The sequence below is a fragment of the Acomys minous genome (genome assembly GCF_964271855.1).
Source record: "Acomys minous genome assembly, chromosome: 12".
In the NCBI taxonomy this organism is placed as follows: Eukaryota; Metazoa; Chordata; class Mammalia; order Rodentia; family Muridae; genus Acomys; species Acomys minous.
In genome coordinates this window covers 28181240-28201205 of record NC_140493.1, presented here as the reverse complement: position 1 = coordinate 28201205, position 19966 = coordinate 28181240, and the positions used below count along the sequence as shown (strand labels likewise).

General features: G+C 39.1%; 1 protein-coding gene and 1 long non-coding RNA gene across 5 annotated transcripts in view; one reads left to right on the top strand and one right to left on the bottom strand.

Moving 5' to 3' along the window:
- Positions 1-228: 228 nt before the first annotated feature.
- EBAG9 (estrogen receptor binding site associated antigen 9) lies at positions 229-18002 on the bottom strand. 4 transcript variants are annotated; one of them, XM_084803021.1, is made up of 7 exons: positions 17775-18002; positions 13093-13190; positions 9995-10073; positions 9197-9355; positions 6803-6910; positions 4010-4101; positions 229-1203 (listed from the first exon to the last, which is right to left on the bottom strand). In XM_084803021.1, the coding sequence occupies exons 2-7, from the start codon at positions 13173-13175 to the stop codon at positions 1083-1085; spliced, it is 642 nt and encodes a 213-aa protein (XP_084659147.1). In that variant the 5' UTR covers positions 13176-13190; positions 17775-18002; the 3' UTR covers positions 229-1082. The 4 variants fall into 4 exon arrangements, with proteins under 4 accessions (XP_084659147.1, XP_084659146.1, XP_084659144.1 ...); XM_084803020.1 differs by lacking the exon at positions 17775-18002 and adding an exon at positions 17192-17332; XM_084803018.1 differs by lacking the exon at positions 17775-18002 and adding an exon at positions 17161-17331.
- Positions 17565-19966, top strand: part of LOC311609709 — an 18170-nt gene continuing 15768 nt past the window's right edge. Inside the window, exon 1 of the long non-coding RNA XR_014783476.1 lies at positions 17565-17682. This is a non-coding gene — a long non-coding RNA (uncharacterized lncRNA). The remainder of the gene's footprint in view (positions 17683-19966) is intronic.

Below are 19966 nucleotides of genomic sequence, written 5' to 3'. Positions count from 1 at the left end.
TCAATGGTGGAAAAAAATTTAATGGTATTTTAAACTGTGAGATGTGTTTTTTCCCCATAAAGCATAATATGCAAATTTTCTTTAAACAAGTCAACCAATATCACAAACAAACAAAAAAAATATGTATAACTTGGTTTGTAATGAATCAGTAATGTTATCTAGTGGAAAAGAATAGGTACCCTGCATTATATTATGTAATATATAAAACAAAACAAAAACACAGAGAAATATTCAAGATTCACTTTTTAAAAATCAATTAAACCTGAAGGCTTTCTGCATTTGAAAATTAATGGCTTTTAAGAAGGATGAACATTGTTAACATCTTGACATCTGTAATGAAAGGGAAGAGCTACTAATTCTAGTTCTTAAGTCACACAAACTTGTCATTGCAGCTGATTTTCAACATTTATACATGCAATATAAATTACAGCTCTGTATAACACTATAATACTGTCCAAAAGAAAATAAGAATATTCAAAATATTTGATAAATAAAATTATTGCATTTAATGTTATCTTCTTGAAAACCCAAATCATCATATTCCTTAATGTAGTACCAAACAATGCCAGTTCAAATTATAGATATGTCAACAGTACATAAAAAAAAATTAAGAAGGGTATAAAACCCTACCTATAGTTTGTTTAATTATGTCAAGTGATCATGGAAACAAGAGTATTAAAATTATTTTATAATTATGCACAATGAATAAAAGCATAATAGCAGAGTACTCTTCCACCATAAAATTATTTACACCCATTTATTCAGCTAGAAACACTAGCTTGAGAGGTACTGGTCTGGTATATTCCACTTGAAATAACTTCTCTACAGCAAACAATTGTCTTATATTTGGAACATGTTGAAGAAAATAACTGTCTCATTATTTTTGTGTTTTGAGTCTTGATTACTAGTAGTTCAAGGTATTGTGGGAGAAGCCTGGTGTCCTGGACGGCTCGATAAACACATTAAGATCAAGTGGTGCACTTGTACTCTGAAAGTTCGCTCCAGTCCACACAGATGCTTGTGGCGCAGGCTGCGGGCCCAGCCCCCTCCCACTGGCACTGGGGCATGAGGGCCAGCCTGTGTTAGGAAAGCTTCACGCCGATTTTGTTTTGCTCCTTCTTCATCAGACGCTGCGCTTCCTTCTCCATTTTCTTCCTTTGCTGTTCTGCTGCTCTCTTCTCTCTGTCTGCAATTTTCTGCTGCCTGAAAAGACATCCATATCTTTATTTTATAAAATACTACACAGATGAAATAGCAAATAAATTATAGGAAGGGTGCCTTTGTACAATCAAGGAATAAATATTTAATGTCTTAATCTCAATTCTCTGAAAATTAAAGATTTTTCAAAAGGAGTATTTCTGGTTATCCTTGGAGGATAACTTTATAAAACAGAAATGTTACCTTTACTGTACAAATGGGCAAAGTGAGGTACAAGGCTAAGAGATTTGCCCAGCCATAATATTTCTACGTACAAGGGCTATGAACCCACATCTTTCCTTCTTCACATTATTTCCACAAAAACTCTCTATTTCTATTTAACCACAGGTCTTGTGTATGTCATGGGGAAATTATCTGAAAAAGTTTGATATTGGAATTAATTCTCTTGTTATTATAATATATGCTTTTAAAAATCAGCCAAGAGATGTTAAGAACACATTGCAAAATGGAAATGAGATTTCAGACATCTACTCAGAACCAAGAAACTTAAAGATTAACATCTGAGCAGCTCCATAAGGCATACAAGTAGGTATTTATCAATTTCACCCTACAACTCCCTGTCTGGTTCTTAGCACAACTCCACTGACTAAAAGTAACACAGCACTCTCTCTTTACCAGCTGCCTTACACAGGAAGGGAGACTGGCCGCAGAATGATGACGGAGCAGAGAGGGGAGGGTGTGAAGAAGTAACTTCACAAGTGTGTGCGGCTGAAGGAAAGCCGAGGTGGGCACAGAGCATTGGACAGGCAGCATCTAGGTCTAAGCAGAACAATCCCACGGGCAGAACTGGAGTATTTTAAGTTGGCAATGGAAAAACTTCTGAGCTTAGAGAGCTTGGAACGCAGATACACTTTCACAATACTCAGTGTCTTCCAAGAGGGAGCAATGACGCAGCCTCCATATCCCGTTGACCACATTTGTGCTGCATTCAGCATGAAGCTTGTCTGTCTATTATTAACTAATAATCTCATTCAATTAAACTGTCATTACAATATAAAACATTATTGTTTTCATTTTTGTTTTATTAAGGGAACAATAGATAGGATTTTTAAAAAGGAGGGTTTTAGAGTAACATTAAGATGTTCTGCTCACGGCTAAAAATTCCATAATATTGTCTTTAAGATTATTAGATTCAAATGAACAGCTCTTTCCTTTGCTGTTGTGCTTCATAAAACTAATAATTAGAGTCCTCCAAATTTTATAAAGCATTCTTTTTGTACCTATTATTTATTTTTTAAAATCAGAATAAAAATGTCTTTTTGATGATTCTTACAACATTATTACTTTAGTTCATAATTTTTTAAATATCCTTTATTAAAGACTCAGTTACACTGTCCAAAGGGAAGTTAAATGCAAAAACTCTTATAATTTTATAAACGTGAGTCCCCTTCCGGGTTAAAAAGGACATACTGAAAACAAGATTTAAGAGAAAAAAAAACAAAACCAAAATTCTAGCTATTTAATTGCACCCTCTGCTGGGTACTCAAGGCTACAAAGATTTACCATCAAAGGCAAGACAAGAAACGAAAAATAAAAGTTCAATTAAGACATCCAAGAAGAAAGTAATTCATTTTTCTATCCATAGGGCAAAAACAACCAAAACTTTAAAATAAAGATTCCATCCCTGTATTTTGGTAATATTTCACATTTTATTTCCTGTCTACTTGTGGGGGCCGACATGTGTACCGTGCGTGTACAAGTGCCCTGAGGCTGGTGAGTGCTGGGAAGAGAACCTGGGCCTGACAAGAGAAGTGCTCTCACCCACATACCAGGTGGAAACTGTCCTCCAGCCCTTTGTATCCGATGCTAAGTGTATAGAGGGCTAAGTCAGATTTACAAGAATCCACATCAGAGACTAAGTCATAGGTCTGCTTTCCACTGTGGTTCCTTTATTTTTGGCTCAGCATAGAAGAACAAGAACTAAGTTTACTACTCACAGAAACACAGAATGAACATCCAAAAAAATTAACAGGCCGGGCGTGGTGGCGCACACCTTTAATCCCAGCACTCGGGAGGCAGAGGCAGGCGGATCTCTGAGTTAGAGGCCAGCCTGGTCTACTAAGTGAGTCCAGGACACCCACGGCCACACAGAGGAACCCTGTCTTAAAAAAAAAAAAAAATTACCTTTAAAACTACTAAATAATATTTACTTTACTGAGGACTGGGTTGCTAGTACAACCTACCTGTTTTATGGGACTTTCATGGACACTAAAAATCAAGATACATGTGAGGATTAAGGGTGCTTGTTAGCTACTTTCATTCAGATATGAAGTTCTGACACTATATTAAATTGTGAAACAATAAAAACAAAGTTAAAACTTCTAATCTAGAACAGTATGTAACCGTGCCTCACATTACACATTAGATATTATGACTACCATGTAGTATGTATGCAAACAACTTTTTTCCCCTGTATACAGGGTTTCTCTTGTAGCTCTGGAGTCCTGAAACTCACTCTGTAGATGAGGCTCACCTCAAACTCAAGAGATCCACCTGCCTCTGCCTCCCGAGTGCTGAGATTAAAGGCGTGCGCCTCCACTGCCTAGCTGCAAACAACTTTTGCCATTAAGATTATTATCCTTTGATTCATTCAGTATTTTAAAATCCTGGTTATCATAGAATAAGATATAAAATCTGAGATTCAGAGCATGTTTAATGAAAAACAAGTTCAGTAAGGTTCAGTGTGGAAAATGGAAACAAACATTTGGCAAAGTAGGCTTTCTTAACCTTCAATACCAGAAACAAATGGACATTTTCTACTCAAAGTATAAGATAAACATCATCCAAATACCTCAGAACTTCTTCTGCTTGCCAGGCTGCATCTTCCTCCTCTTCCCACGCATTGGTATTTTCTTGCCAGGTATCTAAGTCACCTAATTCTGACTACATTAAAAAATAAAGAAAAACTAAGATAGTAAAGAGCTATCATTTCTTTATATAGCAGTTCAAAACCAAAACCAAAAAACAGTACCTTTTAAAAATCTATCTCGGAAAAACCTGTCCTCTTCTTACGGTTCCCTAACTCCACACCAGCCCTACACAGAGCATGATCAAGCTTCGGGTTTGCCAGATCACTGCTAGAACTGAAGGCATCACAATAACGCCATGACTTCCACAGTAGCGCAAGGACGGGTAGCTTTCCACAATGCGGGAACAGTTCTGGGCAACTGGCACAATAGTGGCATGCCTTATGAGGCCAACCAACTGCTGACTGAATTTTTGGTTGGTTTCACAACAGAGAATTCACAGCTGATATAATAAACCTAGTCAAACATCCATGACTGTGAAGGTCATAGACACTAGTAAGTATATTTTCATTCAGTGGCACTTTCTTTTTTCATCCTATAGAGATGTAATAAACCAGGCAAAAATCCATGAAAATGTCACCTTATTTTTTTTTACTGAATTTCTAAAGTAGTAAGAAAAAAACTCCACTAGATATTATTGGGCCATATGTTTCTTATTAGTAGTCTTTGCACTTAAAATATTTGCTCATTTCCCCACTGAAATAATTGAGATAAGACATTTAGAGATTTAATATTATATATTAAAGATTTTTATAATATACAAAACTTTATAATATATTAAAATATATGCAAAGTTTTATATATCTACTAATACAATTCTTTAGTAAAAAATGGCCTAAAGACAAGACAGGTAGGTAAGCATATATAAAAAGTAACTGCATCTGTGACTGGGGAGGCATCTCACAAGGTAAACTGCTTGCTGTACAAGCATGAGCTCATACTTGAGTTTGGACCCTCAACATCCAGGTAAAAACCTGGGCATGGCGGCGTGAGCCTGTAATCCCAGCGGTTAACAAGTGAGACAGGAACATCTCAGAGGTCCACTGCCCAACCAGTCTAACCAACTGGTGAGTTCTAGGTTCAATGATAGACCTTGGCTCTGTAAGAAAATACGGTGGAAAGTCACAGAGAAGATACACAGCATTGATTTCACCTCTCCATGCTTGCATATCTGTATAAACACACAGCACAGACACAGACACACACACACACACACACACACACACTAAATACATCAAAAACATCTAAACCAAGCCAGGAAAAAAGTAAAAACTGATGGAAAAATGTTGATATCCTTAATAAAGAGTTTCCACAATACAAATCATGAATTTAAGAATAAAAATAGAATATTCTATTTGAAAAATACTCTACATTGAAAACCTGTAAGTAGTAGTTAATGGTTACTAGATGAGAGACATTTTCTTCAGTGGTGTAGCTACTGGTAAGGTGTTCATGCTCCTGGAAATTGCCACTATAAATAATCCCTCAGCTAAGCTCTTCATAAGCAACCCTAATACACCTCACTGTGTCCTTTTAAAAATAAGACATGAAAGGGACTGGAGAAATGGCTCAGAGGGTAAGGACACTGACTGCTCTTCCAGAGGTCCTGAGTTCAACTCCCAGCAACCACATGGTGGATCACAGCCGTCTATAATGTGATCTGATGCCCTCTTCTGGCCTGCCGGTGTATATGCATACAGAGCATTGTACGTGTTTCTAATGTTTGTAATTGTGCATATAATCATTTAACACTGTCTCTGCACTATAATCAATCCCTTCTCTTCCCATACCCTGGATAATTAGTACTTATCCTACAAGGAGATCCAAACAGAGTACATAGTTTAAAAAAAAAAAAAAAAAAAGGCCTGAGGGCTGGAGAGACTGCTCAGCAGTTCACAGCACTGTCTGCTCTTCCAGAGTTCAATTCCCAGCAACCACATGGTGGCTCACAACCATCTATACTGAGATCTGATGCCTTCTTCTGGCCTGCAGGCACACATGCAGGCAGCACACCGTATGCATGATAAATAATCAAAAAAAAAAAAGAGAGAGAGAGAGATTTCAAGCAAACCTTTGAAGGTGAGCACACTCATCCTACCAAACCCAGTCAAGTCTGTAGCTGACTACAGACTCAAAGCAGTGACTACTTACAACCTCCCTAGAAGCCCTGAGATAGAATGGCCCAGCTTACCCACCGCTGGAACACTGTGAGATAATGATCATTACTATATCAAATCACTGTATTAGGGTTTATAACTGTTAGCTGGTGTAATCAATTACTCAAAGCATGCTTAGACCTGCGGAGGCATCTAGGTATTTGTGGGATTTTGTTTTCATTTTCGGTTTAAATTCCCAGATCATTCTGATACACTCCCACAATGCTTCCTACTTAGTTCACCATTTTCCTTTTATAAAGTTACACTTAAGTTAAATTCATCTTAATTACATCACACTTCAAATGTAAACTTATTCCATGATGAAAAAATCCATAAGTCAAAACTTACTTTAATCATTTTTGGGGTATTTGTTGCAAATTCTAACTTCTAAATATCATGACAGCTTTTGCCTCTAGCTTGTCTGTGTATAATGGTGCCCTGACCTTAAGTGTTCAATATAACTTGTAATCTTTTAAGATGTTAGGTTGATAAAGCTAAAGATCAGCTTCTCATGAACTTCTAAACCTGTTCGATTCCTTCAGAGTATTTTTCTCTTCTTAAAACAAAAAACGAAAAAAGAAAAAAATTAAATCTAACCCTAGATCTTATGAACATACTTACAGATTGATGAATAAAAGGCATATCTTGTGTAGCCGCCAATCTACTGGAAAAACCTGTACTCCCATCTGGGATACCAAAGTTCAATGGTTCTCTCTTCTTAATGACAATCTGAAAGATAAAATTACAACATGATTACAAGGATATTTCAGATAAACCATACGAGAATAACTGATAGATGTATTCAGTAACGGCTTAAATTGTGCTCTTTCTTCTTTAAAATGTATAATGCAGTAAAAATTAGAACCAAAATTCCCATGCAATTGTAATATAAATTAGTTTCATACTAAGAAAAATTTTATCTCACTTTAAAAAATTCTTTTTTTTTTTTTTTTTTTTAAAGATTTATTTATTTAAGTATACAGTGTTTCACTTTCATGTATGCCTGTCCACCAGAAGAGGGCGCCAGACCTCACTATAGATGGTTGTGAGCCACCATGTGGTTGCTGGGAATTGAACTCAGGACCTTTGGAAGAGCGGGCAGCACTCTTAACCACTGGGCAGCACTCTTCACCACTGAGCCATCTCTCCAGCCCCCTAAAAAATTCTTATCCAGATGAGACTTGATAGACTGAGGTCAGATGATAGGGAGGAGAGCTCCGCATCTCTGAGGACTACAGGAGGGGGAAGGAGGTGAGGAAAGGCGTATAGGAGCAAGAGGTGACAATCAGGATGTAAAGTGAACTGGGCTACAATCAGGATGTAAAGTGAACAAAGTAAAAAATAATAATAAAATCAAAATAAATCATTTTTAAAAAGCTTTATCTTTGTCTTCTCCCTATTTCTCAAGGGTCCCTAAATTATACCTAGGTACTTTTAGGTACTAAATTAACTAATAACATGCCTAATACATCCTACCAAAAGTATACCAACCACATGACAGAATAGCTCTAATGCATTAACTCTTTCTGGCTAACATCATCAGAATATATTTACTTCATATAATATAAATTTCAGAAAAAGTACCATCCATCTAAATTAATGTAGTAAGGCACTATATAACATAGTAAAGTTCAGCAATATATTTCTGTAATACAAGATATACATCAACTGAGAAACTGTAAGTTCTCTTCCTTTTCAATACTAAGTATTTGAACAACACAGTTTAAAAAAGAAAGCAGCTGGATGTGTTGGCGCACACCTGTAATCCTAGCACCCAGGAGGCAGAGGCAAGCAGATCTCTGTTGAGTTCTAGGTCAGCCTGGTGTACAAAGTGAGTCCAGGACACCCACAGACGTTACAGAGAAAAGTCCTGTCTCAAAAAACAAAACAAGGGCTGGAGAGGTGGCTCAGAGGTTATAGGCACTGACTGCTCCTCCAAACATCCTGAGTTCAATTCCCAGCAACCACATGGTGGCTCATAACCATCTATAATGTGATCTGATGCTCTCTGCTGGTCTGCAGGAGTACACGCGGGCAGAGCACTATATACATAATAATAAATAAATCTTAAAAAGAAAAAAGAAAACAATATATATGTGTGTGTGTGTGTGTATATATATATAGAAAAAGGTGGCAAAGAAATACATTAGGAATGTGGAATAATACCTTTATGTTATATAAAATATATGTTTATATACACACACACACAGATGCATAGAATGTTTGCTGTGTTTGAATAACTAATGGAATGCTCAGGGTATTTTCCTGAAATAGGAGAGTAGGATGGGCGGAAAGGACTAACAGTACAGTATTAGAAGGAGAGGACGCAGAACTAACATCATTTACCGTAGTGTAGTGTGAATGACCAGGATGTATGAGCACCATCAAGGAAGAGCAGTATGTGGTACACAAACAAGCAGAAAAAGCTACTGCACAGCTGCTGCTGGGGAGTACAACTGGCTGAGTGAGGAGACAAAGTCAGTCACGTCTCCTTATAAGTCCCTAATATTCTTCTATCTTAAATAAGTACCCACTATCATCTTGATAAAAAGATAGGAAAGCAGCCATTGTGTTCTTATGGTATCTCTGCATCTCTAACTAATCTTGCTGTCAATTCAAAAGGGAGTGAAGTGTAAATGGCTAACAAACTCACAACAATACTAAAACTCGGAACAACTTTACAATATTTTACCATGCACTGGTTACACAAGCTGTACATGGTAATATAATGGGAAATTACCCATTTATAGATACCATCAAACTTGACTTAAACTGTTACTTTATTGGCTTAAGTTTCCCATAGCAGAGACTAACACCTACAAAGAATTTTTGCAAATGGTAGTTATGTTAGCAAACTTGGGTCATGTGAACACATAAAATTCTTGTTTAATATGACAGAAAGCAAAAATGTTAATCATACACAGGCTTTCTAACAAATATAAACTATATACATAGTTTTAACCTCTAGAATCTAAGAAATATTTTAATCTCCAAAAGCACAACTCTTCAACATACTTTCTGAGTCTTCCGTATAGTTGGTGTCATGTCCTTGAAATAGTCAGGTTCCAGCTGTTCCAGAGAGTTCTGCTGCGTCGCCACACTGCCATTCCCTCCTTCAATCTTTACACTTGTGGGTGCATCTTCATCCCAGGAAGTCCACTCCTCCACATCCGTCTACGTGTAATTGATTGGATTGTCACCACAAAGGAGGGGCAGCGTACTGTGTACCTCAGTCTTAACTACAGAGCGGCTTCCTAACGCACCTGCTTCAAACATTCCAGCTGTGCACATCTATGCAATTCAAACCATGCATCAAAACTCTGTCTAGCACAGGCTTCTGAGAACTGAACTAGCACTGCAGGTACAGCCCAGAGAGCGTGGACTGGAACTCTCCACTCAAGCCTAACCAAACTGATTACCTGATTTAAAAAAAAAAAAAAAAATCCAACATTCCCCACAAGGCTGAAGTAAAAGTCTCAAAACATAATATCCAAATGCCCAAGAAACAAGCCAGAAATTTCAATACATAAGGAATCCATGAATATCAAGTCACAAGGAAAGCTAATTGCAAAATGCTATCCCCAAGATGATAGAAACATAGGGTATATCTATAATATTAAATGTTCCATAAAAGTAATACCATACACTTGGAACCAGTGGGGAAATAGATACAAAGAAATAGATAGAATATGAAGGACTAGGAAAAGGTATAGGACTAACAAATAAGAAAACCAGCAGGAATCCCGACCACCAAGTTACTTTGATGCAGTCTGAAAAGCCGTGTTCGGGAGCATATGCTCCATCACAAACTACCTGCTTAGGGACAGACGAATAGTCAACTGTGGTGGGCAAAGTTATTTGGTCTCCACTTAATTTCCTTCCTCTGCCAGATCTGAAAGAAACAGGATATATTTAAGAACCACCAAAATAAGCAAGAGTAAGAAGCATTTCAGATTGTAATTAACTCAGAAGATGGGACTTTTCAATTTTGTAATTATGTCTTAAGTAACAACTGCCCAGAAAGAAAGCAATGATGAAAAAGCATGAGCCAGGAATCTTGTCAAGGTTTCCAAAATCTTAGGTAATGTACCTTTTGAGTTAGGACTCCGAATTACACACACAACTACAGGACTCAGGATGAACTGAAAGCCAGAGACAAAGGCCAGCCAGTCTGAAGCCCTGTGCGCCTCCAGTGCTTCCGGTTCTGTAGGGAAAGCTGGACCCTACTTTAACCGGGGAGGGTTGGTTTATGTTTTATAGATTTATTGGTAAGATTAACTATTCAACTACTTAAAAGTTTGAAAATCAATCTAAATCAACTGATATCTAAGGATTCATAGGAAAATACCACACTAATCAGGTTATACTATAACTCAGTTGTTAACAAGGGCTATGCAATCTATGCTGACCATGGTTTTCAAAGTTACTTTTCTGAGTCTGGTTAGAATTATTCAACTCTTCAGCTACCATATCCTCATCTGTAGGTTGGATATCCACACCTACATTTCTAAGGTTAAGGATTTAACTAAAAGACATAGGTAAAGCAACTGGAACAGCATTGTCTACACAGCAAGACATTAAAACAGGGGAGCTATTACAAACCCATAATCTGAAACTTGTCCCCTTAGATCTATTTGCTAAAGGAGTTGCTTTATAACAAATTCAGAGGTTGTATTTTATTCACTTAAAGGATGAAGAGAGAAGCATTATAATCTATTACAATGCCACAGGTACAGATTTTACAACACATAATCTAGATTCACTTTGACACCTAAGACAAGTTTATCCTATATCCTACTGAAGGGCTGATTTTCTTTACAACTGAATGAACAGTCAATCCTAAGCATATTGACACTGTCAACAGAAATAGTAACAACAAAGTCCTTAATATGAAATCAAATACAATTTCTTATTCTAAACTAATCTACATTGACCAGAATTTTAGAAACTACAGTAAAGACACTATGTATGCTTCGTGACTGTTGTTAGCAATGCCTCCTTTCCCGCTTTCTGGAATCAATACTCACTCCCATCCTGCTTTCCCTCGAAAATGTCTGATCACTCTTCTTCATTCTCTGACTGAACATTTTTTCATCAATCTTTTGGTATTTCACAGATCCTATCATCATCAGGAGCAATTTCAACAGTCAACCACCCCAACTTTTCCATGTTTCCTGAGTTCTCACCTACCAGTGGCCATTTCTACTCCACATAATTTCATCAACATAGTGAGCTCTGAAGAGGGCAGCCTAGCATTATGTGTAACGTCTAAACCTACCACTGAAAAGATAGTTGACTACCATTTACATCCTCTTTTATTCTACCTAATCTTAAATGCATCACTAAGTTTTTCTGGGACTACTTCAGCCAAAAGAAATATCTAACAGTCTAACAGTTCTACTGACTGACAGAAGCTTCTTCCCTTTCTTTGAGACAGTCTCCCAGAAATCCACCTGCCTCTGCCTTCCAAATGCTCACATTAAGGGCATGCGCCATTGCACCTGGCTTCAGTTCCAGGGATTAAGCGGCTGGAACTGATACATGTCCTGAGTTCTTTGTAGCCAATTGAAAAGCTGAGTACACACATATCTTTTCTTTCCCCCTCTAATTTCATTCAGAAAGCTGAGAAAGAAGGAATGCAATTTTGAGGGCAGCCAAGCTACATAGGAACACAGAGGTCAGCCTGGAAAACAGCAATATCCTGTTTCAAAAAAAGAAAACAAACAACAACAACAAAGACGGCAAAAAATAAAAATCATTATTTTTATTTGGAATAAAATACAAAATTTTACTACTGAAATATGTGTGCCGATTCTCAACCTTGAAATCTGATTGAATACTGCCACCCTCATTTTTGTTCTACATTAATTTTGGTGGTATAATTACTTTTAATTACAACCCAAGAACCTAGCTTTGCAAATACGTGTTACCCTAGTGCTGCCCATATAAGCTCCCTGAACTAGGTCAGATTTCAGCAGTGTTCAACAGCTCCTGACCACTGCAGCTCTGCTGCAAAGTGTTTAACCTAGAACACACTTCTGAAGTTGGGGATGAGTCCTGAGGCACCTCAGCACTTGAGAAGCCAAAGCTAGGGTGTGGCCATGTGGTAAGACAGAAGGATTTGCAATCTAAGGATAAGCAAATGAAGCCAAGTAGTTTCTTCTGGCCAATCTGCACACACATACACAAAAGTCAACTGTATTTATAGTTTCTCTGTTGAAAGTTTTTTTAAATACATTTTTATTTTATGTGTCTCTGTACTTCCCCTGTATGCCATGCACTGTGTGCACAGCTGGTATCTGTAGAGGGCAGGCAGAAGAGGGAATTGGATCTCCTGGAACTGGAGTTCAGAGCGCTGTGAGCCACCATGTGGATGCTGGGAAATGAACCCAGCTTCTCTACAACAGCAGCAACCACTTTTAAGCATGGCCATCACTCCAGCCCCTCTCTGTTGAAAGTTTTAAAAATAAATATTAAAAACTACATTTATGCTGGGCGTAGTGGTGCACGCCTACAATCCCAGCACTGGGGAGGCAGAGGCAGGCGGATCTCTGAGTTCGAGGCCAGCCTGCTGTACAAAGCAAGTCCAGGACAGTCAAGGCTACACAGAGAAACCTTGACTTGAGAAACCAAAAAAAAAAAAAAAAAAAAAACCAAAAACAAAACAAAACAAAATTTTTTATAAGGCTAATCATTTAATATATTTAAATGGAAGATGTAAAAATCCAAAGTAACAAAACCACTGAATTCCTTTCTATATCTGTAAAAATGTTTTTAAAAAAGAAATTAATGAATTTTTTAAAAAACATGATAACCAGTTTAAATAAAATATTTCATGTCTTTTCAAGTTAGGAGCTAATCCAAACCAGTGAGGAGACAAATAGGTCAGTCTGAACACAGAAATCACTTACCTGCATATTAATCTCTTTAGAAATGAGAACACTGTTGCTAGGCAGGTACAAACTTTAAATAACCGAAACTGAGTGATGGCCATGGTGAAAACCAAACCCTGTGGGAAAGGCACGTGCACACAAAAACAATGTTATTAGACACATTTTGGAAACATGTTCTTTTTAATTCAAACTGAAAGGTCCTATGCACTAAGAGAAACCTGACATTTTTACCATTCTCTAAAACTACAAATATATCAGTAAATTCTAAGACAATGTAAGTCATATAAACTATTTAAGAAAACAAGTTTTCAGAGTTTTTAATGGTTGTGAGGAATAACTCTCTCCATTCCAAGTCTCTGAAAAATGATTTGTCTAAATTAGTACAAATTTACTTACAATTAAAAAACTCAAAAAGCATAAAATGGTATGCATTAATCCTTTCTATACCTTTTACAATTTGATTCACTTCAACATAGCACAAAAATATTTTCAACATTTTAACCTTTATGTATTTTCATTATGCATATTTCACAGATGGAGAAACGGAACTAAGAAACATGATCAAGGCTTAGCTAGTAAGTTCAACAAACCCGTCTAGTCTAGAGGTTTGCAAATAAAGCCATGTGTTTGAAGACAGACTGGAGCTTGGCCCTACATTTAGTAAGCCCACTAACCCATAGTCTCTGAGAAATAAAAACCAATCACAGCCAAACAAAATTCCCAGTTTTTAAAAACAGTTCATAATGCAGTTTCCTCAACCAAATGAAGTATTACCCTGAGCAGGTTAAAACTTAAAGAGTACGAAGCAGTCTTCCCCTGTAATGACAGGAGGCGGATATAGACACACTAGGAAGCTGAGATCTGTATCTTAGCCAGAGTGGTAGCAATACTATTTGCTTTGTTGGATATATTATTTACATATTATGCCTCAACATAAAAGTTCAACACACAACCAAACAGGAAAGAAAAAAACAAGAAAGCAAGGAAAACACATCAACTGTCATGGGCCCTGACCTTGATTGCTCAGTAGTCACTACCTTGGCAGTTTCTTCTCAAGAAAAATGCAGCTGGTGCTTTCTGTTTCTAGGATTAAGAGTGGCGTGCAGACTACTAAAGGTACAATGGCAAGTTCCACAAGGTTCACTAGCAGTGCTCATGGATTTTTGTGCACAGGAAGACTGTCTATCTTAACTAAATGATTTACTCAATGTCTAAGGCTGAAGGTGGCTCGCTGCTGAAAGGGTGCAAAAACAGTGATTCTAGAAGAAAAGGAAAACAAGAACACATGAACAATTTCCTTCTTCAAGTAATGTATATATTTCTGACAAATATATCCCAAAAATGATTTACTTGGTTTCAAAAATGAAACTAAGTTGACTCTCAAAGTATCTTAGAGATACCAGATGGCTCCTAAGCCTTATTTAATTCCCCAAAGTTGCCCATATTGTTTCCTACTTGCAACAGAGTTGGCTAGGAATGTTTTATTACTTCTTGGTGGAATAAAGTCTTCTTAATTCCTGTGTTTTTTTCACTGCAACAGTTAACATTTTCTCTTTTATTCTACAATAATATCTATATACTGTACCTGCCCTCCACAATACTTCTCTAGAGGAATTCTTTTTTAACCTGGTATGTTCAGTTACCATTTGCAAAGTAAAACTTGAAAGAAATGTTTGATTCCTCACTATAATACCCTTAACAAATGAAACAGTGAATTAAGGTTTCATTTAAAGATGACTCAAAGTAACTGTCAAGAAAAGGAAAAGCAAACGTCCCAAAGAGAGGTTGAGTACAGCATTTACACCTCCACAGGAAAATGGCTGGAACTGGAGAAAGACCATCATGTTGGGCAAAATAAGATAGTCAGAAACACAAAGACAGCATTTCCCTCCCGTTTGTTCAAGTTACATTTCCTAGATTAGAAGACATAAAAATAGATGGGGACCCAAAAAAAGGGGGGGAGACCAGAAGAATAAGAAATAGTAATGGGAGAGAGGAACAAATTACATTGTGTAGAGGAATGAAATATAATGAAACCCAAGATTTTGTACACTATACACTAATACATTAATAAAAATTCAGAGTTAAAGACTATAATACATTTTCAGAAAAATTATTTAAAAGGTAGCTATTAGACTCACGGCACAGAGCACTGGGAGAGGAAATACAGCCAAAGAGATTTCTTGGGGCGGGGAAAACATTTAATATTTTGGGGATGTGCACAGGGTTAGGGTTAGGCTGAGAACTCAATTTCATTCAGAAATTTGGTAGCTACAGCCATTACCTCCTCAAATATCCTTAAGTGCCATTACTCAATAAGTACTCTCACCTTGAATAACTCCAGCAAAAAGTAGAAATAAAATTTCAAGTGTAAGTAGAAAACTAGAGAGCCAGATTACTACTGATTACAGAACAGAATTCTGCCATGGCAATTAGCCAGAACCTGCTTCTTTGAGACCTAAAATTCACTGGGCATCTAGTATGAACCAAACACTAACTGAACATTAGCTAATTGAACCCACTGGACTAATTTCTGATGAAAGTAGATGTTATCATCTTAGTTTCACAGAACAGAAGCAGAGTAAGTGCATGTTAACCAAGTTCCTACAACTGTTTCCATTCAAACCTACATCAATTTAATCTGAAAGCCAAGAAAACCTACTCAGGAACATTCTTAGTAATCAAAGAAGGTATCTTAAGTTCCAGGATAAAATGGGCAACTAGTTGCACTAAAATGGGGGAAATGTAACCGAACTCAAAGTAACACTGTCAATTACACTGATGTGTAGACAAATTTTATTCAGGACATAATACTGTAATTCAATGGGATGAATATACATTAGCACCCTCTATGTAACATATGCTACACTGATACTGGGAAAACACTTCCCTTCACAGAGAAATGCTCTGCTACTCAACTGTCTGGAGTTTCTTTCTCTGTTTACTTTTATTCAAAGGAAAAAGAACCCAGAAAGGAAGGACCCCACCAGTGTGACTCAGTTTGCTGTCTCTAAATCTTCACCCCAGTGACAGCATTAAGTGCTCAAATATTTCTTGAATGAAAAGAAATGAACATTTCTTGGGCCCTTAACTTGTTAAAAATTTAGTTCAATAGTTCCACCACTCCTATTTAACAGACGAGGTCCATAATTGGCCTGAATAACTTAAACAGGTTAAGTCAAGACTGATTGGAAGAGAAGACCCCAAGGCCAGGGTCTCCCCACATATTTCTTTTAAAACGATCCTAATTTTATACATATCACTTCAGTCTGGTTTCTAAAATACCCTATAAATCATCAATTAGGAAAATACTTAAATGGGCTACTTTGCAATTTGGGTGCTTTAAAAATGCTTTCTAGAACTGGGCGATATTGAAATAACCTACTATCAAAATACTCGAATTTCTTTTTTTTTTAAGTGCCTTAAAGCGACTAACAAAATGCAGAAACTTTATATATGCCAGAGGAAGAATTTTGAAGAAATGACGTCTCCATTAAGCAATAAGTGCTCCGTTGTATCAACTTAGAAAGAGGTTACTATAACTGGAGCAAAAGGCATTAAAAAAAAAATCCTGCATGATCAAGTCAATCTTTCCTTTGCTCAGTTATTTTTTCACACCCTGGAGTAGTGATCCATTATACTATAATGCATTACCCAAGCCAGCTGATAATACCCACTAAACGAGTCATCTAGTACTGTACTTCTAAACCTGTATTTTTTTTCCTAAGTCTTTCCATACAAACACTTGCAAGTCCTATGACCTACAGCAGCACATACTCAAATTAGGTCTATAACTCGCTGAAGTTAAAAATCACAACGCTCCCAAATAAAAATCTATCTGAACACAAATACGAAAAACAAGGGGGTCAACAGAAGAGACAAGTAAGCAGAAACAGAAGTGCAGTTTTTGAAAAGCTGGTGGCAGGAAAAGCAAAACAAAAAACAAAAAAAAAACGAACAATCTGTACAACCGGGCCTTCAAATTTGACAACTCTACAACTGTTACCTAGGCGGGTTTAGGTCTCCTGAATGATTCAACGGAAGAGTTTCACAACTACAGTTGATTTTCACTTTCACATTACCCACCTAGAATGTGCTGACGGATAAAAAATCATACCCACTGCACAGATGAGCAAAACAGCACACGCGCGAGCTTTCAGGTTACGCAATCCCACGCCCGGTGGCGGGCGTCCTGTGCGGCGCTCTAAACTGCTGCAGGTGGGAGCTGGGTGGGCAGGGATTTGGATGTTGGGCAAACAGGGCCCGAGAGGTGCGAGGCCCGTGGAGGGAAGGCAGGACGCCGGCACATTGCCCTTGGGGAAGACCGAACACGGGGGCTTTTCCGGGTCGGCGGCTCACAGGCCGCTCTCCCATGCGTGTGCGCTGGCACGGCGACGGGGTGCACGGCCAAGCCGGTTCCCAGCCACGCTGGGCTCTCCCCCGCAGGTCACCCTGACCCGGAAACAGTACCCCCAGAGTGCTGGCCCGGCGTGCGAGAGGTCGAGGTAGAGGGCCGAAGAGGAAGGAAGGCGGGAGGGCAGGAAGTACGGGACGACCCAGAGAGTGACCGGGAGAGAGCCGCGGGCCGGACCGGGATCAGGAGGCCGAGTGGGTAGAGAAAAGCCCCTCGCGGGCGCGCGCAGGCCGCACACGCGCGCGCGCACACACACACACACACACACACATTCACACACACTCACCTGCCCCTCCCCCTCCCCGCCCTCCCGGCGGAGGCTCCGAGCTGCCGCGGGCCACGCGCGCACACGGGGCGCGCGCGCACGCCGCCGCCGCCGCCGCCGCCGCCGTCTGCCTCGAGCTCGCGCTCGGCCAGCTCAGTCCCAGCTCCGCTCATTCAAAGCCGGGCGCGCGCTCCGTCGCAGCCGCCGTTGCCGCCGCGCAGCCGCCATAGCCGGCCCTTCTTCAGAAGCCCGCCCCGGCCCCGCCCCTAGCCCCGCCCACACCCCCCACCTCTAAGGCCCGACTAGGGCCTGTCTCCCGGCCCTCGCTGCCTTACCCCGCCTCAGATACTTCTGGCCCAATAGAGGATAGGCTACTTCTTTGACGTGCAAGCCGCAAGCCAATGAGAGCAGAGGGGCGTGGCTAGCCGCGGCGGTGCAGAGAAAGCTTGCCCCCTTGGCCTATTATTGTTGATAGCGGTGCTAGTTGGTAGCGCTAAATTCTTGTCCTGGAGTGATTGGGCTTGTGCCACGTTGTGTAGACGAGTGTCTCGCCTGTGGCCAAGCCTGTTTCTGTTCCATCCTTAAACCTGCCTGCCAGATGGGACCAAGGGGACGCTGCATCTGGATTGCGAAACACCGGAGGAGCCGCTCTGTCTCAGAGTGATTTGGATGGGGCTAGGACAGACCCCAGTTACTGCAGCACCTGAGACATTTACAACTCTCTTCCAGATTTTAGCCTGCTCTGCTTAAATCTTAGTTCAATTTTTAACGGTGGAAGTAAGGGGAGGAGGCATTTCCTCTAAGTCCCGCATTGTATCCTGGCCTGCATTCCTGCATCCGGGGCTAGCCATTCTACCAAGCTCTTGTCTTTTTTGTGGTGTTGTCTTGGAATCGGGTATTTTACTGTTGCTTGGTTAGGTTTTTGTTGTTGGTTCTTCTTTTTTTTTTTTTTTTTTTTTTTTTTTTTTACTTTTTATTGTACATATTCATTGTACACGTTAACTATGTTCCATTAAAATGCTTTCACTTAAGGAGACCTTGAACACATGCCCCTCTACTAACCTTTTTTTCCTTCCTCCCACCTCTCCTAGCCCCTGTTCTCCTAAATAGTTTCTCCTCTTTATATACATATATATGTGTGTATATATGCATATTTATGCATATACATATACACATAGAGACATTCTTTTTATGCTTCCATCTTGTATACTAGCTCTGTGCTTAAAACATTTGCCCATTTTAAAGCTTGTGATCAGCCTCCTTTTGGTTTCATTCAGGCTCCCTTTGGGAGAGTCTTCATTGTTTTAAGTTCTCCAGCTGTCGCTGAGCCTGGTGTCCTGACCCTGTTCGAGAGGCTGGAGCAGTCCTGCACTTCCACATTACAACACCGCAACTTCTGGATTTTTACCACCATTAATAGATTTTTATTAATGAGCAGCTGTCCATAGCTGAACACAGTTTATGAAGTCGCATTTATTTCCTAATCAAGTGAGACAAAGACTTGCAGCTCAGCATGGAGTGACAGGCATAATTTGAAAGCACAGACTTTTTGATAATTTTAGCAGATTGTTTTATTAGTCTGACTACTAGAGAATTTTACTTGCTTTCAAAATAATAAATGTCAATATTCTAGAAATTTAAATGTTTTTAAATCACTAATAATTAAGGTTAGTGGCTTAAAGCATCTTTTAAAAAAGCCAGTCCTATTCCTTCTCCATAGTTATGTGGAGAGCAGGGACTGACTCTGACATGAACTCTGGTGCTCCATATTTGATCACCTCCCCTTGGTGGGGAGCCCTGGTGGCACTCAAAGAAAGAATAAGCAGCCTACCAAGATGAGACTTGATAGTGTATGACCATATAGAGGGGGAGGAGGTCCTCCTCGGGTTTAGACCTAGGGGAAGGGAATAGGGTGAAAGTGGGAAGGAGAGCCTGGGAGTGGTGGTGCACGCCTTTAATCCCAGCACTCAGGAGGCAGAGGCAGGCAGATCTCTGTGAGTTCGAGGCCAGCCCAGTCTACAGAGTGAGTCCAGGACAGTCAAGGATACACAGAGAAAACCCAAAAAAAGAAAAGAAAAGAAAAGGAGGGAGGGAGGGAGGAACAGGAGGATACAAGTGATGGGATAACAAGTTGTAATCTGAATAATAAAATTAAAATTAAAAAAAAGTCAGTCCTATTAGGTGAAAATTAACTGTCCAAGAAGCATTTAAAT

Coding starts and splice junctions, on each gene's coding strand:
- EBAG9 (XM_084803021.1), bottom strand. CDS start 13,175: ATGGCCATCACTCAGTTTCGGTTATTTAAAGTTTGTACCTGCCTAGCA. Junction 10,074..13,092: donor CTAAAGAGATTAATATGCAG/GTAAGTGATTTC, acceptor TGTTTCTTTCAG/ATCTGGCAGAGGAAGGAAAT. Junction 4,102..6,802: donor TGCCTTTTATTCATCAATCT/GTAAGTATGTTC, acceptor TTTTTAATGTAG/TCAGAATTAGGTGACTTAGA.